This window comes from Rhinopithecus roxellana, chromosome 13, assembly GCF_007565055.1.
Source record: "Rhinopithecus roxellana isolate Shanxi Qingling chromosome 13, ASM756505v1, whole genome shotgun sequence".
Lineage (NCBI taxonomy): Eukaryota > Metazoa > Chordata > Mammalia > Primates > Cercopithecidae > Rhinopithecus > Rhinopithecus roxellana.
This window is the reverse complement of record NC_044561.1, coordinates 76,375,286-76,398,510: the sequence shown is the minus strand read 5'-3', so window position 1 is coordinate 76,398,510 and position 23,225 is coordinate 76,375,286. Positions and strand designations below refer to the sequence as shown.

Sequence of the window (23,225 nt, the reverse complement as noted above, 5' to 3'; positions counted from 1 at the left end):
TAGTCTGAATATTCTAGAATTTTCTATAAGTGGAGCCCCACACTACATTTTCTCCTTGCCCCAGCTTCTTTCCCTCAGCATAAGGATTTTGAAATTCACCCGTGCTGTTGAGTGAATCGCTCGTCCGTTACTTTTCAGTGCTGCGTAGTATTCCTAGGTAGGGTGTGCCATTTGTTTATCCATTCACCTGTGTAAGCCATGCACTCAGTTTTGTGACAAGAGTGTACCTTTTTGGTTCTGCCTGGCTGAGGTTGGACAGGCTGTGGCATGCTTGGAGCCCAAGGCCTCAACTCCCACATTGGGCTCTTTACTGAATCTTCTCTTTGCGTCCTCATCCCAGCAGCTACATCAAAATTCTGCATTTTAACTTAAATGACACGCGGGACTCTATACATTATAAGCATTAAAAAATGTAGTAATAAATTGAAAGCAGTGAGAAAAGTAATTGCTTTGAGTGCTGTTTAAAAATTGAAGTAATCTAATTCATTTAAGCAATTAATGTCAGCTTATTGTGGGGTTACATAAATTAGAATCTCTTTAGTTTAAAAGAGAAATTTGCTTCAGGGGTTTTTCATTGCTCTTAGTTCAAGGACAGTTATCTCTAGTGCAAAGTCATGATCGCATATGATTGATGTTATTAGCTTGCTGCTTGAGTAACTGTTCAGAAAAACTACACTTTGTTTATTATGAGAATTAGTGGTCACTGTTGAGCAAACCTTCTAGAGCTTTCTTGGCGTGCCTGTTGGGAAGAGAATAAAAACATGTCATCACAGTACAGGTGACAGAGTGCACCCGGCGCCATGCCCCACCTCCCTCTTCCAAGTCTTTGGCCCACCTGTGGCTCCTGCCTGCTGTCTCTCTTCCGGATCATCTGCCTGGCCCACCCCACTCGCCTCTTCCTAAAACTGAAATGTGATCACATCACTGACCTGCCTACGGCCTCCTTTTTCCTGGGGAATAACATTCAAAGGCCTCCTTCTGCTGTTCACTGCCCTGTAGTCTGGCCTCTTCCTGATTTCAGGGGTCTTTCGATGCTATAGTAGCCCTGCATCCCCTCCAGTGTGGGCCTGGGCAGACGTGCACACATCCACACACGCCTCTGGATCGCTCACCACCATGCATGCCTCTGCTGCGCTCTGTGTCTGTCGCTCCTTCTGTGTGGGGCGGGGTGTCTCCCTTCATCCCCATGATACCTTGCAGGTCAGATGTCCTCCTTTCCGTGAAACATTCTCAGGTCAGAGCTAATGCTGACCAAGGGGCCCAAGGCAGTTATCTTGGTGTTAAAGTCCTGGGATGTTAAAAGGGGGCTCAGTGTCGAAAACACGAACCTGTGAAGACTCTCTCAGCAGGACATGGATGACACACTGGTACCAACACGTCCTTAGGCCTTTCTCTGAGGACTGAAGTTTTGCTTCACATTTGACTTTATCTTTGTTGTTTTTATTTCTCTGAGAGATTATGCTTCCAGTATTGTAGCACAGGACTTCACCTAGAAAAAGCACCTACAGGCCGGGCGCGGTGGCTCAAGCCTGTAATCCCAGCACTTTGGGAGGCCGAGACGGGCGGATCATGAGGTCAGGAGATCGAGACCATCCTGGCTAATACGGTGAAACCCCGTCTCTACTAAAAAAAACAAAAAACAAAAAACTAGCCGGGCGACGAGGCGGGCGCCTGTAGTCCCAGCTACTCGGGAGGCTGAGACAGGAGAATGGCATGAACCCGGGAGGCGGAGCTTGCAGTGAGCTGAGAGCCGGCCACTGCACTCCAGCCTGGGCGGCAGAGCAAGACTCCATCTCAAAAAAGAAAAAAGAAAAAGCACCCACAAACGCTTTCTGTTGAATAATAAGATCATTGGTGTTTTTTGTTCTCTTTAGGGACATGAATTTTATAATCCCCAGAAAAAAAATTACATTTTCCTGCGTAATGCAGCCGAAGAGCTAAAGCCCCGGAATAAGAAGTAGTGGCTGGAGACTCTGGCCCGGCCAGAGTTGTTCTCTCCACTCTGCCTCATCTCTATACGAATTTGGGTCCCAGCCTTGTTGGGTTGTCAGCCATGGACATGGATTTCAACCCCCGGAGAAAACGATGTCATTGTTGAGCAGCCGAGAGCCCAGGCGTCCACGGCGACTTGCCGTCTCTCCGTTCCACTGCCTGCTGCCGAGTTTTTCTGTACCTCTAAGGGGGTTGAGGTTACTGTAGATGTTAGATTGCGGGCACCGCCAGGGATTTGGCAGTGCTTCAGTGTATGTGTTAGAGAATATTGGCAAAGTGTCTGGAAGCCCCGTGCTGTGTTTTGTAATAAAGTCTTTTGCAGATTGCTTTCCCAGCTTCCTTTGTCCTTTTCTCCCCTTTCCCACCCTGTAACTTCAGGAACGTGCGTCCTGCCCAGCATCAGCGTGGGGTTTTGTGTTGAGATTTCAGACAACCTCTGGGAAACACAGCAACCTTAGGGGAAAGGGGTTCCCCAGCTGCGCTCACTTCTGCCCCGCAGAACGGCAGCCTCTGTGAGCCCTGGTGGGAAGAGTTTGAATGTGTTTTTCCTTGCTTCCCTCATTCCCATCTTCAGAATCCCCAGTGCTTTCTGGCCCTGCTGCTCAGATTTCCGAGTGACTCAAATGGGGACTGTTACTTGTGCTGGGTGACAGGCCATTTGTGGGTGACACTTGTGTGACTTTCAAGTTAGAACCCAGGTCCCCTGCATGGGAATTGCCCTGAACTCATACCCTCGGTAGTGGTTGTTTGGCTGTTGCTTTTGTGTATTGTATAATTTAAAATTCCTGGTTGGTAAGTATTCAAAGTGAAATTCAGCTTACCGTGTGACTTTTGGGTCTGTCACTGTATTTTTCACCTGTGATCTCAAATGCTTCTTAGGCCTTCCTGTTTGGACTAATGTGTGAAGTCTGACTTGCTGAGTGTGAAATTCTAGTATTGATAATGTTGTAAGATGTGTTTGCCTACTCATAAAAAACAATGAAAATAAAATTTTCTACTGGAAGAGACCATCTGCACTCTGGTTTAAATTCTTTGGTAGGTCACAAATGAATTCAGACCCACTCTCCAGCCCTATTTTTTAGCCTAAAAAACTTATTTTTTAGAGATAAAAAGGCAGGTGCACTAGAAAAATATCTGAATTTTCAGGTTAACCGTTTCCAGCTCATTTTTCTCTTCACTTTATGAATCAGGCCTGTGGTCTTATCAACGTGGGGAAGATCTAGCTAGCAAGTCTAAGACTGCTGTGAGGGGAGATTGAAGCTTGATTATCTCAGCAGCCAACTTTCATATGAGGGGGAATAGACTTGTCGGCTTTAGCTTAGCCAGAGTTTCATTGTTTTTACCAGCCCTAGTGACAGGCTAGGGTGGAAACTGAGTCTCAATCACAGGCCTTTTAGAGTATGCTTTCCCAGGATGGGACCTTGCCACCTCCCCAAGGGGACAGTTTTTGTGATTGGCAAATAGTCCAAGATTGGACTTGGGCTGTCAGAACCTGGGGGTCAGGGAGCTCTTTGCTGCCACCAGGATGTGAGCCTTGGATGAGGCCAAGACTCATTTTTCTGCTGCCCAGGACCTAAAGCTTTCGCACACTGCATGTTTGCTAATGAGGATCTAGGAAATATTCACTGAGATCATTAAGCTTCTTAAAATACTTGTTTTCACGTTTCCTAAAATGCATATGAAGACTTAGAGGAACTCTTCATCTTAAACCAGCATCTCTACAGGCACCTGTAAGTTGCATGCAGTAGGTGCTCATTAAGTATTCATAAGTTTGATGGCATCTTCTAGTTCAAAGATATACTAGTGTAATCGTGGCTCTTTGTTTTAATAAATGTCAAGTCATCCTGCCATTAAATATTTACTGCACACCCTGTTAGAAACAGAGCTGCTTTCATTGAAAGTAAGGTATATAAACCTCATGGAGAAGACAAATTTTGTTCTTTCACTTAGTTTTTTCCAACATATGAAAATTTTAAAACATACAAAAAAAGGGGAAAGGGTTTTGGCAGTGAACATACACCTGCCATCTGCCTGCCACCAGGATGCCACCATGAACACTGATCTTTCCCTTGATTTTCTGCTTGGTTTTGCCTGGCTTTCCTCCGACTCTTTGGTGTAACATCACTTCCCTGGTTCCTCACTGTGGGAACAGGGCCTGGTGGGAAGAACTTTGTATAAAGATGCTGCTGAAACAAGGTGGCAGGGATTTAACGTGGGTACAGGAAGGTGCACTTGGTTCCTGTCATGTTTGGTTGGAAGCAGGATGGAGCTGTGATGGATGTGTGTGAGACACCGGTCTGTGAGCCTGTGCTCACGTGTGTGCACGTGTGCATGTAAGCCTGCCTATGAAAACCCTGTCAGTCAAAGGGGCCAGCTGAACCCACCTGCCTCACCCCATTTTTGGGTTAGCTTCATGCCAGAGGATCCTCTGGTAGAGGAAGAACAAAGGATGCAGCAAGTGCTTGGCCTGCTGGCGGTGAGCTCGCTGGCTTTCACCAGAAAATAACTACCAAGAGAAAGTAAACAGCAAGGGCCAGGCGCGGTGGCTCACGCCTGGAATCTCAACACTTGGGGAGGCCAAGGCGGGAGGATCACTTCGAGGCCAGGAGTTCCAGACCAGCCTGGGCAACAAAGCAAGACCCTGTCTCAAAAAAATTTATTTGAGTCATGTAGGAAATTTTTGTTTTTCTCATTCAACCAAAATTTTAGTCTCTTGAAGGAGAGACTCTAAAACATGAACTAAACACGTTCTTGAACACGCAGGAGCACCTAAGCCAGCCTTTTCCAAATTGACTCATGACCCCTTCGTAGGTTGTGAAATGAATGTAGTTGTCACAATGAGCATTTCTTTTAGTGGAGCCACAAAAAATTACAGAATATATGTATGTATTACCTATTTTAATATCCTGGGGTGTGATTTTTCTCTGTTCCTGTCACTTTTTATGTGGTTTAGGATGAGTTCTTAGCTTCGGTGACTTCAAGTAATAGCCATAACTGCACTTGAGGTCTCTTGAAATAACCATATAACATTGCAATTGACATGGGGCTTGGTGCGGTGGCTCATGCCTATAATCCCAGCGCTTTGGGAGGCCGAGGCAGGCGGGCCACTTGAGGCCAGGAGTTCCAGACCAGCCTGGCCAACAAGTCAAAACCCAGCTCTACTAAAAATAGAAAAACTCGCTGGGCATGGTGGCACATGCCTGTAATCCCGGCTGCTGGGGAGGCTGAGGCATGAGAATTGCCCGAGTGCTTGAGCCTGGAAGGCGGAGGTTGCAGTGAGCCTAGTCACAACAGAGCCTGTCTCAAAATACAAACGTGCTTAGAATTGGACTGCCCACCTTCAGTTCCAACTCTGTCACCAACTTTGCTAACATGTGATTTACCCATTGTTTAAGCATGTGATTTAAACCTCTGAGCCTCAGTGACCTCATCTGCAAAATGGGAGACATTAAAAGTTGCTGTCAGAATGGTTATGTGAGTAGAGTTAAAGCGTAAAAGTGACCCTGTGGCTGGCCTGTGATGTAGATTTTAAATGTAGCTGCTACTGTAAGTGCCAGTGAGGATGACGTCCATGAGAAGTCTGCTCAGTGGTGCAGTGCTGTCGGTGTACAGGCGGGACAAAAAAGTCCAGAGACCAAGCTGACTGGAGATCCAGCTTGTCTCTTAAGGTTCTTTCCCCGGGAGCCGCGTGTTGTGCTTAGGTCTGGCCAGCAGATGGCGCGAATGGCCCCAGTGCCAACATAGGAGCATTTGCTCTGTGTTCAATTTCACAAACTTTAGTTCATTAAAAGAAACGAAGTGTTGGCCACCCCCTCCATTTGCTGTTGCTAAACTTTTTTTTTTTTTTTTTTTTTTTTTTTTTTTTTTTTTTTTTTTTTTAATTTGAGACGGAGTCTCGCTCTGTCACCCAGGCTGGAGTGCAGTGGCGCGATCTCAGCTCACTGCAAGCTCCGCCTCCCAGGTTTACGCCATTCTCCTGCCTCAGGCTCTCCCAGTAGCTGGGACTACAGGCGCCTGCCACCTCGCCCGGCTAGTTTTTTGTATTTTTAGTAGAGACGGGGTTTCACTGTGTTAGCCAGGATGGTCTCGATCTCCTGACCTCGTGATCCGCCCTCCTCAGCTTCCCAAAGGGCTGGGATTACAGGCTTGAGCCACCGCGCCCTGCCTGTTGCTGCTAAGCTTTTAAGATATTTGGGAAGTAGAATCAAAACATTGCTCTTGCTGTTAGAAGAATCGTCTTAAAAATAACACTTTATAGGAAGATTGAAGGCCTCCTTGGAAAATGCTAAAGGAGATAATTTGTCAGAGGTGAGACCCTGATTTTTCTGTTTCAAACTTAGCGGCCGCGATGGTTTCCTCGTGGAACACTGAAGCCTTGGCGCCCGCGATGTGGGGGCCTCTGAGCACTCCTGTGCTCCAAAGCATCACCCTTGCCCTGATTTGGGAAACACAAATCCCTGGTGGTGGCAAACAGGTCACTTTAAGACGCGTGTTAGTAACTTTGAAGGCCCTGTGGCCTGTTGGAATTGAGATGTAAACCTAAAACAGCAGATGTCAAAGGCTTAGTGCCAAAAAAAAATGAACTAAACACATGCTCTCGAAATTAATGTAAATGCCATTAATTTTCATACCAATTACACATTCAAATGATACTATTTTGGATAATCAATTTAACTTTCCCCTGCTTGTAATGTTAAAATGTGGCTACTGGAAAATTGTAGATTACATTCGTGGCTCATGTTATATTCATCTTTCTCTGGGACATCACTGCACTAGGTCCTCTGAGGTGTCACTCACCACTCCACACCAAATAGTAAAATGCACCCACATCCTGCTTTAAATCACATTGTTTTAAAGGCAAATTCTTTGAAAAAAATTTCATATTTTACTTCTGAAATCATTTGGCAGTAAGTTAGCATATACTTCATGTTGATTTTTTAATCATCACCTCAAATACTAGGGAATTTCTCACAAAGTGCAGCATTTCCTACAAAGCTACAAATTGTTTTCAAATCGATTGGATATTGGAATACTAAACAGTTCGTGAGGTCTCCACTATTACATTTGTAGGCCTTTACTTAAACGGATTCATTTGGGGATTTTTCTTGTTTGTTTGTAGGTGTTTTGGGGGGAGGATAGCATCTTGCTGCATCGCCCAGGCTGGAGTGCAGTTGTGCGATCTCGGCTCACTGCAGCCTCTGCCTCTCGGGCTCAAGAGATCCTCCCACCTCAGTCTCCTGAGTAGCTGAGATTACAAGTGCGTGCGTGCCACCACACCAGGCTCTTTTTTTTTTTTTTTTTTTTTTGTATTTTTGGTAGAGACAGGGTTTTGCTATGTGTGCCCAGGCTGGTCTCAAACTCCTGGGCTCAAGCAGTCCTCCTGCCTCGGCCTCCCAAAGTGCTGGTATTACAGGCATAAGCCACCACACCCAGCCTGGGGTTGTTGTTTTTAAATATCTTAAAGCTAGTTCTCTTTTTCTTTCTCCCTTTCTACCTTGCTCCCCTTCAACATTTTCCTAGGCTCTTAAGAAGCTGTATAAGCCCCAACACCAGGGCCTGGCTATAGTGTTTAGGAAAGGCAGTTTCAACACAAGCATTGTATTTCCTTGCAAGGTACTGTCTTGTTAATCAGAGACTGGCAATGTTTCACAGCTCTGCGAGGTCTTCCTGCTAACTGCGGTTCCCCTGTTTCACGGCCCACATTTATCCCATGGAGATGGGAGACATCAGGAGAGGTTGTGGCTGCAACTTTGAGGGTTTTATTATGACAGGTGTTAGGTCACTGTAAGGCAAATATGGGCAGTGTAAATAGTTTCGTAGCTGACTGTGTGAGTTTTTACACCACTTTATTGAAGTGTGACTGACACATAAAAGGCTGTACGTATTTAATGTATACAACTTGATGTGTTTGGCGATAAACATACACCCATGGAACCATCACCACAGTCTAAGAGCCTATTGTGAATTTTGCATCAATCTACTGAGAAATATTCTTTAAGGTGAGGGCTATTTCCAAAGCAGATAAGAAACACCTGTTGCATACTTGCTTAAAATGTAAATCAGCTCCCAAAAACTAACTGACCTGCATTCTTCATCTTTTCTTCTTTTTCCCTCCTGATTGTGGGCCAGGGGAGGCAGTGTGGGAGGAGACAAAGCTCAAAGAAGGAACTGACAATCCCCAGCGTCCTGCGGGCCCGCATCCACACTGTGGATTCTGTCGGCTCACTGGCGGCAGCACTCTCTGATATCTTTTTCTTTTTCTTTTTCTTTTTCTTTTTTTGAGACTGAGTCTCGCTCTGTTGCCCAGGCTGCAGTGCAGTGGCGTGATCTCAGTTCACTGTGCCCTCTGTCTGCCGGGTTCAAGCGATTCTCCTGTCTCAACCTCCCGGGTAGCTGGGATTACAGGAGTGAGCCACTGCACCTGGCCTTCTCCTGTGTCTTTCATTTCTCTTCTTCACTACCCGTCAGCATGATGGGTTTCTTCCACCTCTGTGAATCCCAGTATCAAGATACAGCCTGATCGCCCCTTAATACGGTGCCACCGTGACTCCAGACCCGTGTGTAAGCATTGGTCATTCATCAGCTTTCACGAGGTGAACTGGGGACGAGGCAGGGGCTTGGACCGGCTTCCTGGCCAGGACTCGCTGCCTTCCTCAGCTGAAGAGACTGCATTTCCAGGTTGAACCCTGACCCCCACTGACTTTGGGCATCTCCTTGTGTCCTGTGTTTGCCAGCCTTTCCACTCCCTTGTAAATCTTTCTGCCTCCAGGGCTGGCCTCTAAAACAGGTGCACTGGAGGCTGCTCCTTGCGTTACTTGAAGCATGGCACTCGCCACTGGCTTCGGCGAGGGGGTGTTTCCCTCTGGTGCTGGGGAGCCCAGGGCATCCATTTGGGGCTTCAAGTCATCTCTTGGGACTTCATGTACCTCGAGTCCACCCTGTGGGCCCCTTCGGTGGGGCTTTGCTGTGAGGGCATCTTGACTGGTGTGGAAGGCCCAAGCATAGTTCTGCTTAGCCTACAAAAGCAAAATCGGTATTAATATTTGTTATGGGCTGAGCTGTCATCCCCCAGATTCCTATGTTGAAGTCCTAACTCCCAGTAACTCAGATTAGGACCATATTTTGGAGACATGGTCTTTAAATAATTCAGATAAAATGAGGCCCTAATCCAATATGTCTGGTATCCTAGACCAGGAAATCTGGACGCAGACAAGGACAGAAGAAGGGCCACATGAAGACACAGGAAGAGGGCGAGGTCCGCATGCCACGGAGAAGGGCCTTGCCAGGAGCCAGCCCTGCAGATATCCGGATCTCAGATTTGTGCCCTCAGAACTCTAAGAGAATAAACCTCTGTCGCTCGGTCACCCAGTCTGTGGTAGTGTGTCACAGCAGCTCAAGGTGACCACTACAGTCTTCTCCAGTGGCCACTTGCATTTGGGCTGCATGACCTGGTGTCTGCAGGATCCACAGCACCAGCCACCGCGCGCCGGGCTCCCAGGCAGGCAGTGCTGAGCTTTCTGTAGTGACGCTGGCGGGGGCAGGATCTCCGGCCTGCGCGACCCTCGCAGCCACTGTGGAAACAAACTCAGCCTTCCCCAGCACCACGTGCAGCTCACAGCTTGGGGATTCACTACAGGCTTCCCTTCACCTGCTAACCTGCAAGGTGCCAGAAAGCCAGAAGCGGGTAGCATCCCTCAGAGACTTGTGGCATTTGTGCCCCACGTTTCCTGCCAGCAGTGACTGCTTTCCTTGGTTTGATCAAGGTGCTGCCTGCGGCTGTCCAGCTTCTTACCTGATGTCTCGGCAACCCAGCTCAGCTCAAGAGAATCCTTGTTCTTTGTGGCACTTCCTTTTCCTAGAGCTTTTCTCACCACCTTTTTTTTCTTTTTTTCTTTTTATTTTTTTTTGAGATGGAGTCTCCGTCTGTCACCCAGGCTGGAGTGCAGTGGTATGATTTCGTGATCTCAGTGGCGTGATCTCAGCTCACTGCAACCTCCACCTCCCGGGTTCAAGCGATTCTTCTGCCTCAGCCTCCTGCGTAGCTGGGATTACAGGCACCTGCCACCATGCTCAGCTAATTTTTGTAGAGATGGGAGCCAGGTTGGTCTTGAACACCTGACCTGAAGGGATCCACCTGCCTTGGCTTCCCAAAGTGTTGGGATTACCCACCAGCACCCAGCCTCTCATCACCATCTTGAAGCCAAAGGATGAGGGGACACTGAGCCCAGGGGCAAGTGCCACCATGCAGGCTGGCGCCAGCACCTGCCTGGGCCCTTATGCAGCCCCTGCCCTCATAGACACACCTGTCCACGCTGCATAGCAAGGCCACGTCCCTCTTCATGAGAAAGATACTGGGGCAATGAACAACTTTTAGCACAGGAGACCAATCAGGTCATTTGGTTATTGACAGGGAGCAGCAGGCTCTCCCCCACTTTCTCATTCTGCTGCACCCCCAATTTGCCACTTGGATTGCACTCCTTTCCCTAGGGGATGAGGGCACAGCTTTCGACGTGAGCTGTGTTCGTTTCCCAAGTCTGCAGTAACAAATGGCCACATACTTACTGGCTCAGAACCACAGAAATGAATCCTCTTATAGTTCTGGAAGCCTGATGTCCAAAATGACTCTTGGGGGACTAAAATCAAGGTGGCGGCAAGGCTGGTTCCTTCTGGAGGCCTGAAGGGAGGACCCATTTCTTGCTTCTCCTGGCCTCTGGTGGCTGCCAGCAACGCTTGGCTTATGGCTGCATCACTCCAGCCTCCTGCTTCTGGGCTCACATCTATTCCCGTTCCTTAGTCAAATCACCTGGAGCCGTCCTCAGATGGAGACTCTTATGATTTCGATGGGTTCATCTGGATGACCCTGGATACTCTTCTCACCTCCAGATCCTTAGCTTAGTCACATCTGCAGAGTCCCTGTCACCAGGCAGGGTGCCATGTTACAGGTTCCAGGGATTAGGATGCAGAGGCCAGGATTCAGCCATGCACACAGGCCAGTGTCTTTCTGTCTTTGCAGCTGAAACTGAGGCGTGTGCACTCTGCTGCTCCAGGAACTGTCCACTAACGCTGCTGGGGGCCTGTGACAGCATCGACTGAGCCTGTGAGTGCCCCCTGGAGAGGAGCTGAGCCTTTCCTCTCCCCAGTACCAGTGCCTGCTGGTGCATTTTGGCCTCTGTGCCCAGTAGTATTGAACCTTTTTTCTTTTTTTCTTTTTTTTTGAGACAGAGCCTTGCTCTGTCACCCAGGCTGGAGTGCAGTGGCATGATCTTGGCTCACTGCAGCAACCTCCACCTCCCAGGTTCAAGTGATTCTCCTGCCTCAGCCTCCCAAGTAACTGGGATTGCAGGCACGCACCACTACACCCGGCTAATTTTGTATTTTTAGTAGAGATGGGGTTTCACCATGTCGGCCAGGCTGGTCTCGAACTCCTGACCTTAGGTGATCCACCTGCCTCAGCCTCCCAAAGTGTTTGGATTACAGGCATGAGCCACTGTGCCCAGCCAATCTGGGGAACCTTAAAGGCAGTACACAGAAGGTGTATAGGCATCACTGACACTCTGCTAGAGCCCTGAATGGAGAGGCACTCTGGATCAAGGCTCCCTGCCTTTCTGCTGTTCTCTGTGCAGGTGCATGCTGGGACAGGTCTTGGCCAGCAGAGCAGTAGAAGGACTGCCTGGTCTCATCTGGAAACCTTTCTCTGAGACCCGCTATTTTCGTGTGTCACCAGCTCTTGCCCCCAGTGTCCAAGGCTGCCAAGGTGGGCTGGGAGGCTGCCAGAGCCCCAGATTCAGGTATGCCAGCAGCTCTTGGGAGGTTTTACCCTTTTCCCCAAAGTGTGCAATGGTGGAAACTGCCACCAACCTCCATGGAAGCGTCGCCTGTTGGAATGAGGGCGGGCCTAGAATCCCTGGGAAAAGGCGGACAGAACCACAGATGCTGTGACACCCCAGAGAGAAGGCCCATCCCTGGGGATTTGGAGATGGGGTGACAGTCTTTGCCAAGGAGGGTTATCAGGTAGTTGTTGGGGGCAGGGGTTGGCAGTGGTGAGGGGTGGGAACTGGACCCCCATGAAGAGACAGGTGCTCAGAGGACAGCAATGGGCAAAGGTGGGTGGGCTCTGCCAGGGAGGTGGGTGCAGCCAGACCACCATGGCCCTGCCTGGCTGGAGGAGCTGGAGAGAGGCATACTTTACCTTCAGCTTGGATTGCATTAGCGGCCAGAGGACCCGACCTCAGCCACTCGAACTCTCTTATAAAAAGAGCTCTTTTAATCGGTTGGAAAATAGAAAATAATTTCAGCTCACATGTGACCCTAGCACACTGTCAAGCCCGGGGGGTGAAAGACACCCCAAAAGTGCAGGAAAGAGGCGGAGAAAGGAGTGAAGTGAGCTGAAGAACCCTACCCCCCAGCGATGGCCACCCACGACCTTCCACGGCCAGAGGGGCTGTGCAGATGTGGTTGAGGCTGGGGACCCTGAGACAGGGCGATGGTCCTGGCTTTCTCTGGTGGGCCCACTGGAATCACAGCGTTGTTGAAGGTGGAAGATCAGGGCAGATGGGAGTGAGACTGGCGGGACGCAGAGTGAGGAGGACTCCACCCGTCACCATCACCATCAGCACTGACTTTGGAGACAGTAAGTGAGGCCACCAGCCTAGGAATGTGAGTGGTGTCTACACTGGAAAAGCCAGGAAATAAGGGATTCTCTGTAGAACCACCAGAAGGGACTCAGCCCTGCCAACACCTTGATGTTAGCCCACTGAGACCCATTTCAGCCTTCCAACCTCTGGAACTAGAAGAGGAGAATTTTGTGGAGTGTTTGAAGCCACTAAATGTGTGGTCATTTGTCATAGTAAACTCAGGAAACCAATACACAGGGGTGCCGACCTGGGGTCCACAGACCCCACAGGGCCCAGGGATAGAATTCAGGGTCTGTGAGCCTGATGGAGAACAAAGATCTTTATCTTCATCAAGCAGAGCTCAGCTGAAGTGAGGCCCACGGTGAGCACAGATGCAGCCGGCCTCTGCCTCTGTCAGCAGCACCTGCTGCTCTGAAGCCACAAGAAGCCACAGAGGGGCTGGACAAGGTGGCTCACACCTGTAATCCCAGCACTTCGGGAGGTCGAGGCAGGCAGATCACCTGAGGTCAGGAGTTCGAGACTAGCCTGGCCAACATGGCGAAACTCTGTCTCTACTAAAAATACAAAAATTAGCAGGGCGTGGTGGCGCATGCCTGTAATTCCAGCTACTCGGAAGGCTGAGGCACAAAAATCACTTGAACCCAGGAGGTGGAGGTTGCAGTGAGCGGAGATTCAACCACTGCACTCCAGCCTGGGCAACAGAGTGAGGCTCTGTCTCAAAAAAAAGAAGTCACAGAGGTCATGCACCCTCACATACACGGCTGTCACTGACGTCTTGACATAGCAGTTTTGCTCATCAATCCTTCAAAACTACGGTCTCATCAGCACCACTACGTGACCTTGTTGTTGAACACATTGATGAGGAAGACATTACTTGCCCACATTGCTACATCACACATTGTTTAAAAAATATTTTCATAGCCGTTTATATTTGTTTGTTTTAATTAGAGAGGGGGGTCTCTCTACGTCGTCCAGGCTGATACAGAACTCCTGGGCTCAACTGATCCGCTTGCCTCAGCCTCCTGAGTAGCTGGGACTTCAGGCACATGCCAACACACCCAGCCTATATTTTAAGGTGATTGTTTTCCTTTGCTAATCTAAGCATTTTATTTTATTTGTTATTACTATTTTTTATAAAGACAGGATCTTGCTCTGTTGTCCAGGCTGGAGTGTAGTGGTGTGATCATAGCTCCCTGTAGTCTCAGCCTCCTGGGCTCAAGTGATCCTCCAGCCTCAGCCTCCCAAGTAGCTGGAACCACAGGCATGCATCTAGCTACATTTTTAAATTTCTTTGTAGAGTCAAGGTCTCCCTTTATTGCCCACATTGCTACATCACACTCCTAGCCTCAAGCAATCCTCCCACCTCCGCCTCCCAAAGTACTGGGATTACAAATGTGAGCTACCACGCCTGGCTGGTAAGCATTTTATTTTTAAGTGTTTAATACTATTACCTTAGGTATCAGCTGACTGCCAAGGGTTCCATGGCCCACAAAGGGCCCCTGGAAAGGGAACACAGTTTTGTGAGACTGGGCTGGGAGCCAGGCTGGGCAGAGGTGACTTGGGTCCCTCAGGCCTCACTGGGGAGCGCGGGAGGGAGGACTGGCAACTGTGTGTGCTGGGTGAGAAAATAGAAATTGCAGGAGCTTGGAATGCAGAATTCCTGCTCAATGTGAGGATGAGCCCAGCACTTTCTGTGTGTTATCTTAGTTCATCTCACAAAAGCCCTAGGAAGAGATGACTACAATGATGCCCATTATATAGCTGAGGAAACTGATGCTCAGAGAGGTCCTCTCCTGCCTCCCTCGCAAATGTGTGATGTGTGCAGGGCACAAATGCAGAACTGCCTGGCCTAGGCCTGCTCTCTGCTCCCAGCCGTGGCTCCAGCTGCCCTGCAGAGGAGGGAGAGTGAGTTTACCCTGATGAGGATGGGCAGAGGGGAGCGGGTGAGGCCGGCCACTGCGATCTGAAACAGCGCGGGCCCCGTCCAGGCGGGGCTCTGGTTTGAGTCTTCAGGCCCCGCGCTCTTGGGCTTCCTCTTTTTGTTTGTCGTGTTGGTGTTTATATCAAGGCTCTTCGGGGACTCAGCTTTGGGCTGAGGTTGGTGCAGTGGCCTGTACACCCCTACCCTGCAGGCCGGCTCCTTTGAAACTACGGGAGCCCTGGGTTGCCATATTTGTCTTCCACATGCAGAGCAGCGAGCCTGGGAATCTGTCCTCAGGGGACGCAAGGCAGGCAGTAGGGCTAGAGTGGGCAGCGGGGCTTGAGTGGGCAGCGGGGGTTGAGTGGGCAGCAGGGCTCAAGTGGGTAGCAGGGCTCGAGTGGGCAGCGGGGTTCAAGTGAGCAGTGGGGCTTGAGTGGGCAGCTGGGGTGGACGGAGCACACCCCGCAGGCCCAGCCAGACCACCACCCCATGTGCCTTCACTGCTGCCTCCCAACCCCCATGCCGAAGGCTTGCTGTTGTCTCCTGTCGATGAAGGGGCTGAAGCTTTAGAGGGAGCTACACCAGCTCACGTTCACAAACCCATGGGGCCAAGGTCAAACTCCAGGCTGGCCCCCAACCCACTGAGCCACAGGGACTGACGGCAGTGGGGGAGAAGACCCATTTCCAGGCCACGCTGGCCCTGTCAGTGGCAGTCACCAAATGGCATCTCCATCATTTGGGAATGCTCTTGGTTGTCACCAAGGAAAGCCCAACTAACAGTAGCTTAAACACTTCAGGATTGATTTTTCGTATTAACAAAGAGTCTGTTTGTTGGTGCTGGTTTAGCACAGGGGTTGTCTATCTCCACTGCCTAGAAGCCAGTAGCGTTCTCTCCCCCAAGTCAGGACTATCAAAAATGTCTGCAGACATTGCCAAATGTCCTCTGGATTTAGCGGTATGAGGAACAGTGTCTATGAGTCTCCTGGACTTTGCCTCATGGTCACAATATGACTGCCACAGCTCCAGACATCCCACCCATGTTTAGGCCAGAGAGAACAATAAGGGTACCAGCTGCCTCTGTGTCTTTTAGCAGAAAAGTGGAAGTTTTCACAGAGGCCGCAACAGGCTTCCACTTAGGTCTCATTGGCCCCAACTGGGTGACATGACATGGTCACCCTGTGCTGCAAGGGAAGCTGGAAGAGCAATGATATATTTTTCCAACCCTTTAGTGGTAATGGGTAAGGAAGAAGAGGGTGGGAGTGGCTGCCCACAGTGCCCGCTACTATCCTGGGACTTTTATACAAGGGCACCTGTCTTCACCACTATTAAACATCAAGACTATGTCACTTTACTGGGGTTGAGCTGAAGGTTTTAAAAAGCGGTGAGATCTTGGACCTGGGAATGTCTTTTGAAATCTGACTTGTCTGGAAATTCCATATCTCCATCTCAGGCCTGCCTCCCGTGGCTCGATAACCTCTTCACTCCTTCCCCTTTCTCATGCACTCACACTTTCCCAGCCTTTCCTGGGTTCCTGGGACATGATTTCCCTCAGACTGAGAAGTTAGGGAAGCTTTGGCTAGCCAGGGATGGAAAGAAGATCCCAAGTCAGTGTCCCAGTGACAGCACTGCAGGGGTGACCGAGATCCGGTGGCCAGTGCCAGGCCCTGTGCTCTGCCCATGGAATCACAGGATCCTCCCACTGACTGTGTGGCAAGCGCTATAATTATCCCCATGTATAGAAGGTTTGTTAAGGATGATGGCCAGGGCCACACGGCTAGTGAGGGTAAGGCTGGGAGCCTAGGCCCCCTGGCTCCAGCCCTGCTCCTTGTCCCTTCTCTGTCCAGCCTTGGGGCAGCCTGTTCATGGCCACACCATCCAGGACCACATCAGTGTGGGTTGTGGCTCTGCAAGCTGTCTGATAAATGGCCTTTGCCATTTATCCCTTGGTCAAGGCTGCAGGCAGCATAGGCTCAGAGAGCCTGGGGCTGGTCAAGCCTTGAGCCTGCTCTGTCCTGAGCTTGCCCATCTATGGAAACAGGGGTTTGGACTAACTGCCCTTATTGATTCATGAATCAGGTGAGCAGGGCTAGAACTGCCAACACCCCCATTGCAGCTCAGGTGACAGCTGGGGTGAATGGAGTCATTTCCTCCCTGAAGTTCTAATCCTGACTTTCCCTTGCCCCACTTGGCTGTGTGGTCTTGGGCACTTCACTTAGCCTCTCTGAAGGTGTACTTGCCCCACCCTAAAGCAGGGAGACAATGTCTTCTAAATGCTGTTGGGGAACAAAATGAGATCAGGGACCCAGCTTGCTGTGAACTGCCCTTGGTGGCATTAGAGAAGCCACGCTGAGCCTCGGTCCGTTCCCTTTTTTTTTTTTTTTTTGAGACAGAGTGTTGCTCTGTTGCCAGGCTGGAGTGCAGTGGCCCGTCTCAGCTCGCTGCAACCTCCACCTCCCGGGTTCAAGTGATTCTCTTGCCTCAGCCTCCTGAGTAGCTGGGACTACTGGCGCACACGACCACGCCCAGCTGGTTTTTATATTTTTAGTAGAGACGGGGTTTCCCCATGTTGGCCAGGATGGTCTCAGTCTCTTGACCTCGTGATCCGCCCACCTCGGCCTCCCAAAGTGCTGAGATTACAGGCGTGAGCCACCGCGCCCAGCCCTCTCCCTCTTAAAACTGGGCCAAGAGCACCTACGTATGACAAAGGCGGTTTCCAGATTATCACTTAATGTATGTAAGACACCCAGTCCTAGCCTAGAACAGGCATTCCAAGGCAACTGACCTTGATTGTTATTAGTGATTTGTAAAGAATTAACCACATGAATGGACCCAGCACTTAGAAAGTCCTCATTAAATGGCAGGAACTGTATTTCTCACTTCTGAGCCTTTGCATTCTGTTCCCTCCACTGTTCCCTCTGTGCAAACGGCTGTCTCTCTCATAGCTCCCAGAGGCCTTCCCTGTGGACACCAGCCCTCTTGGCCTCCCCTGGGCCCCTCCTCTTGTGCTCTACTCAGCACTTGCCTAGGAAATTTTCCCTACATAGAACTCTAATACTAAACATTTTCATTCATGCATGGTCTCTTGTCCCCTCTTAAAATGTAAACTCCAGAGGGATGTTTGTTTCCTACTTGTTGTGTCCCTGGGACCAAGAACATGGGCCTGACATGTGACGGGCCATTTGTAAGTGTGTGTTTGGGGTCATTCATAAATGTGTGTTTGAGGCTGGGTGCGGTGGCTCAGCCTGTAATCCCAGCAATTTGGGAGGCCAAGGCAGGAGGATTGCCTAAGCACAAGAGTTCGAGACCAGTCTCTACACAAAATATAAAATTATCTTGGCATCGTAATACTCTCCGGTAATCCCAGTTACTTGGGAGGCTGAGGCAGGAGGATGGCTTGGAGCCGGAGAGGTCGAGGCTGCAATGAGCTATGATCGCTACACTCCAGCCTGGGCAACACGGCGAGACCTTGTCTCAAAAAAAAATTTTTTTTTAAGTGTGTGTTTGGGTGAATGACTGATTGTTAGGCAGAAGTTGGTGACCCGTGGCGACACGGGGCCGCCGGAGGGGCGGAGAGATTGGTGATCCAGAAACCCAAGGGGGCCTGGGGCGAAGGAGTGCGACCGGACCCGCACCTGGGCAACCGCGTCTCCAGCCTCCACGGTCCTGTCTCGCCCCCTTCCGGGGCAGGCAGAGGCCTCGAGGCTGCCCCGCCGCCTGGGCCCGGCCCCCGCGGCAGCACCCGAGCGGCCGCACCCCCACTTGGGGCTGTCTTGCCGGGAGGGGCGCGGGCGGGGCGGGCCCGGGCGGCGCTGGGACTTGTAGGCCGGGAGCCCGGGCGCCTCCGGGCTGAAGCGCGTGGCCGCGCCATCGACGGGGCTCCAGCCCGCCCAGGTAACGCGACGGCGGGGGACAGCCTCGGAAAAACTGAAGGGGAAACTGAGGCCCGGTGAAGGGACCCAGCTGGCCTAAGAGCACGCAGCCGGGCAGTGGCCGCCTCCCCCGGCCTCTAGGGGGCAAGTGAAGGTCACACTTAAATGAAAGTTTTCAAAGGCGCTTCGAAGGGCCGCCGGCTGGGCTGGAGCTTTCCCCACCCCACTTCCTTCCATCGTGGATACACTCAACAAACATATCCCAGAGCCCTCTCCTTGCCAGGCCCTCCAGCTCGGGCGAAACATCCCAGGTCTCTGTTCTCGCGGCGCCCAAATAGCAGGGGAGGGGCTCCAGGCAGGCGAACACACAGGGCGGGGAGGGGGGAAGCTCCGCGAAGGAAGGAGAGGAAACCACGCGGGGTAAAGGGCAAGGGGGTCCGCGAGCAGGGGCAGGAGCGCCAGGAACGAGGAACGAAGCGGGAAGGGAGGAAAGGAGGCCGAGGCTTCCGAAAGACTCGGGGTCCCATCCCCATTGAGCAGAGGGCTAGAGCGGGACCTGGGGGAGGGAGAGGTCAGAGGTCAAGGCTGCGCGTGGAGCATGGGCCGTGGAGTGGGGGAAGGGGCGGACAGACTCCTCCCCGCCGGCAGCCAGGGCAGAGGGTGACGGAGGAAACGCGGGGAGCTCCTCGGTGCTGGAGGAAACGTGGGGAACTCCTCGTCGGCCTCGCGGTCCCCCACAGCCCACGGAGTGCCACTCCCAGTCCCCACAGACTCCACCTGCGTCGTCCTGTGCTGAGGGGAGGCCGCAGGGCTGGGGCCGGCAGTGACCCGGCTTAGAGCTGCTGTTTCCCAGCTGCACAGGTCGCAACCGCGGGTTCTGGAGATGAGGCGGGCTTGAGGTCCCCCAGTCTCGGCTTCAGGGGTGGAGAGTGTGACCCGCAGGTTCAGGATCCCAGGGCCTGTGCAGTCACACGGCCCTTCCCTTCGCTCAGAAAAGCCCGGGGCTGGGTTTCATGCTCAACCACTGCCAACTTGAAATTCCTAGGTTTTGAATCAGGGGCCCCGCGTTTGCATTTTGCACTGGGCCCCGAAAATTCTGTGGCTGGCCCTGCCCGGTGTGAAGCTCACAGAGCCCCAGTATAGGCCGCCCTTCTATGGCTGGGGGCCGGGATGAGGGACCGGGGTCTGCTCTCAGCTTGCCCCCAAGGGTCCCTGACACCAGCCCAGAACGGGGTGGAGCTGGAAAGAGCCCACAACTGCTTCCTCTGCCCAACCGCTTCTATGGCTGCACCCTGGTGTAGCTCCCTCCGGGGTCGTATGCTGTATGTTTACTGGCGGAATTGTTTCTCAGTCCTAGACGCTCCGTGAGGCCAGGGAATATGATCTGTGCTCCGCTGCCGCCTCGCGCCCAGTGACGCATGGGGGCCCTGGTAAATATCGGTCGGATGAACTAATCTTACACATAAAACAAATCATTTCACTTTTTTAATACGACACGTGGCTGTTCCCTAAGTCGCCCCGGGTTAAATACAGACTCTACAAGATGCTAAAAACCGTTTACATTTAATTCACCAGACGGTGCGCTCCACGAGGTCAGGGGACTGGCCCCCCTGGTTCAGGGCTGTGCTTGGTGCCTGCAACCAGGCGGGCCCGCGGGGGCAGCCTGGAGAGAAAGGCGCGCCCAGCGCCCCCAGGCCCGGATCCGCTCTCAGCCCGCGTGCGCGCCCCTCCCCCCGATCTCCGCGCGCCCGGGCGCGGCTGGGCGGGGTCGGGACTACGCTTCCCGGCGGTCCCCGCGCGCCTGGGGGCGGGGCGGAGCCGGCGGGGGGCGGGGCGGAGCCGGCCGGGGGCGGGGCCGGCTACAAAGCCCGGGGGCGGTACCGGGGCGCAGAGTCCCCGCAGCGCCGGTCGGGAGCGCAGCGCGGCGCAGGTCGGCGCGCACGGCGGGAGCGGCGCGCAAGTGGTCGGGCCTGGCGGCTGGACGGGCGCCCCTCGCTGCCTCGCGCGCTCCCCGCCGCCCCCCATGAGCGCAGCCCCGCGCGGCACGGGTCCGTAGGCGGCGGGGCGCCCCCCATGCTGCTGCAGCCCGCGCCGTGCGCCCCGAGCGCGGGCTTCCCGCGGCCCCCGGCCGCCCCCGGCGCCATGCACGGCTCGCAGAAGGACACCACGTTCACGAAGATCTTCGTGGGCGGCCTGCCGTACCACACCACCGACGCCTCGCTCAGGAAGTACTTCGAGGGCTTCGGCGACATCGAGGAGGCCGTGGTCATCACCGATCGCCAGACGGGCAAGTCCCGCGGCTACGGCTTCGTAAGTGGCCCCCGCCCCCGGGCCCGCACCCCGCCGCGCGCCTTATCGCCGCCCGGGCGCCGAGTCCACTCCGGGGCACACGCCCAGCCGGCCCGCGGCCGCCCCCGTCCCACGCGCCTCCCGCCGGCGCCCGCACCTGCCGCCTCCCCCGGGCGCGCTCCTGCCGGTCCCGCCCCCACCACCCCGGGCCCGGGGCCCCGTCCCCACCCCCACCCCCACCCCCACCCCTGGTTTAAAAGGAAGAGCCGCTGTGTTCAATTAGGACTCCTAAGTTGGTGGGGAGGTTTTGGAGCCACAGGGTACTCGGGGTTTCCTGAAGCAGCGGCGGGTGAGGAGCAACGACTCCACCCCGGGGTGTTAGGAGCCCTTCGGCCTCCCCCATATTTTCCACAGCCCCCTCAGCCACCCCAAATAAACATCAGCTTAAGTAAAAACGGCTTGAAGACACTTTCCTACTTCCCTTCCAAGTGCAACGTCGCAGACTCCTTCCCAGAGGGAAGTCTCGGCCCTCACTGGTGGACAGTCCAGGCAGCCCCCCCACCTCCCTTCGGGGTTCGTTTTTGCCCTGTCCCCGCAGGGGATTATTTTTGTCCTTGAAGGCCACATTTCCCAGGCCTTGAACTTTGAGGAGAGGAGCTGGAATCCAAGAGGCATCTTTGTGGGAGGGCCCCAGGTAGGGGTCAGAGGAGCTTTGGCTCAAGGACCCTGGGTTACAGGCACCCTCAGAGGAAGGGAAGAGAGGGGTGGCAGCATCCAGTGCCAGGGCGGAGCCCTCTGCCCCTTTCACCCCTGGTTTCCCTCACGGCAGCCCCTGATATGTCTGTGGCTCCTCCAGGTGACCATGGCCGACCGGGCAGCAGCTGAGAGGGCTTGCAAAGACCCGAACCCCATCATCGACGGCCGCAAGGCCAACGTGAACCTGGCATATCTGGGCGCCAAGCCCCGGAGCCTCCAGACGGGTGAGAGCTTGTGTTTTCCTGCTTGGCTCTTCTCGGTTTCTATATTGGGTGTCGGTATCTGTCGGGTGGAAAGAGGCCCCCCCCTCGCTCCAGCAGTGGCAGTCGGCTATCATGTGCCTGCAGAGCCGCCACAGGGCAGCCATCCCCCCCTGGAGGATCTAGACCCCTTCTCACAGCGTGTGGCCCACAGAAGGGGGCGGGGGCAGGGAGGGTACAGCATTCCAGTTGCCAGCTGTCTTCGCAGGAGGGAGGAAGTGGCCAAGGGGCCTGGAGGTTGGGAGTGCCGACACCAGTGGCTGCTGACACCTGCGTCACTGGCTGCCACACTTCAGAGGTGTGCTTTGGGGTTCATGAGGGGGAGGCCTGGGAGGGGAGAGGAAGCTGATGATCCCTTTTGACTAGAGGTGTGTGACTTGTGGGATTCTGCCACCATGTGTGCAGCCCCTGAGACATCGCTCCTGCAGCAAGGCCAAGTCCCTGATTGTTCTCTCGTTTTAGGCTTTGCCATTGGGGTGCAGCAGCTGCACCCCACCTTGATCCAGCGGACTTACGGGTGAGTGGATGTGGCTGGCTTGGGGTGGGCAGTCCTTGGAGATGAAGTGGAGAGGGCCTTGGGCTTCCTGGGTCTGGAAGGCTGATGAAATGACAGTTTTCAGACATGTGATTGCGTTTAAGCCAAGGGAGTGAAGAGAAGGCAGATTGCATTTCTCCATCCCTGGCAGAGGCCGCGCCACCTAGGGGATCGTGAGCCTTGGAGCCTGCCTGCCTTGGTGCACACCCCAGCTCCCTTTGCTAGGTGTATGGCCTCAGTTTTGTCACCTGTAAAATGGGAGTGGGCACAGCACATCTGAGTTCTCTGAATGGAGGGTTTAGGGTGGGCCTGGTGCAGGTAATGCCCTATTAAAGTGTTTGCTGATGACTCTTAGGGACTGGCAGGCTGGGCTCTTCCCCAGGCGCTCCTGTCACCTGCTCTAGTGCTGGGGCAGGTGGTGGCAGTAGGCCATTGCCTCCAAGGTCTGATGTTTGAACGCTGCTGCAGATACGATGTGTTCAGGGCGGAGGCCACCTGCCTGAGTGGCCTGGCTTGTGGGCTTCTAGTCTGACTCATTTAGAAGCAGCACATCCCACTCTTCTCCATCCTAAAATGCCTCCTACCTTCCTGCCCTTTTTAAAACATCTGATAAGGCCTGGCAGCTGCTTGGGGAAGGACACGCACACTTAAGGGATACAAAGGGTCCTGCCTCCCCACCCCCATGATGGATGGGAGCTGTCTGCCCTAGCACCGTGGCATATTGATGGGGTTGGAGTTGGAGGGGAAGGCAGCTCAGAGACCACCACCCCTTTTAGGGCATTGGCACTTCATGAGCTTTCTGAATCCGAATCCCTAATGCCAGTTGATCATGTGTGTGCACACGTGTACGTGCACCGTGTAGATACCATGGAGAGACACACAGCTTGAGGAGTAACCTGCCTCACTAGGGCAGTGTGAACGAGGGGCCTGTGGAACCGGGCTGAGCCTGGCTCCCAGGTGAATGGGTCA

General features: G+C 53.0%; 2 protein-coding genes and 1 long non-coding RNA gene across 5 annotated transcripts in view; 2 read left to right on the top strand and 1 right to left on the bottom strand.

The window, feature by feature from the left end:
• Window positions 1-2,320, top strand: part of RAE1 (ribonucleic acid export 1) — a 28,006-nt gene extending 25,686 nt beyond the window's left edge. Inside the window, exon 12 of the mRNA XM_010365115.2 lies at window positions 1,875-2,320. Coding sequence (XP_010363417.1) covers window positions 1,875-1,961 — 87 coding nt within the window. The 3' untranslated portion in view covers window positions 1,962-2,320. The remainder of the gene's footprint in view (window positions 1-1,874) is intronic.
• Window positions 2,321-8,272: 5,952 nt separating this feature from the next.
• LOC115892747 lies at window positions 8,273-21,961 on the bottom strand. Its single transcript, XR_004052629.1, has 4 exons — window positions 21,183-21,961; window positions 20,721-20,722; window positions 10,106-10,112; window positions 8,273-9,008 (listed from the first exon to the last, which is right to left on the bottom strand). It is a non-coding gene; the product is annotated as an uncharacterized LOC115892747 (long non-coding RNA).
• Window positions 20,298-23,225, top strand: part of RBM38 (RNA binding motif protein 38) — a 17,450-nt gene continuing 14,522 nt past the window's right edge. The window contains exons 1-3 of one of the 3 annotated variants that reach the window (XM_030914521.1): window positions 20,298-20,726; window positions 21,562-21,685; window positions 22,184-22,238. In XM_030914521.1, coding sequence (XP_030770381.1) covers window positions 20,490-20,726; window positions 21,562-21,685; window positions 22,184-22,238 — 416 coding nt within the window. In that variant the 5' untranslated portion in view covers window positions 20,298-20,489. The remainder of the gene's footprint in view (window positions 20,727-21,561; window positions 21,686-22,183; window positions 22,239-23,225) is intronic. The other 2 variants (XM_030914522.1, XM_030914523.1) reach the window with 2 other exon arrangements.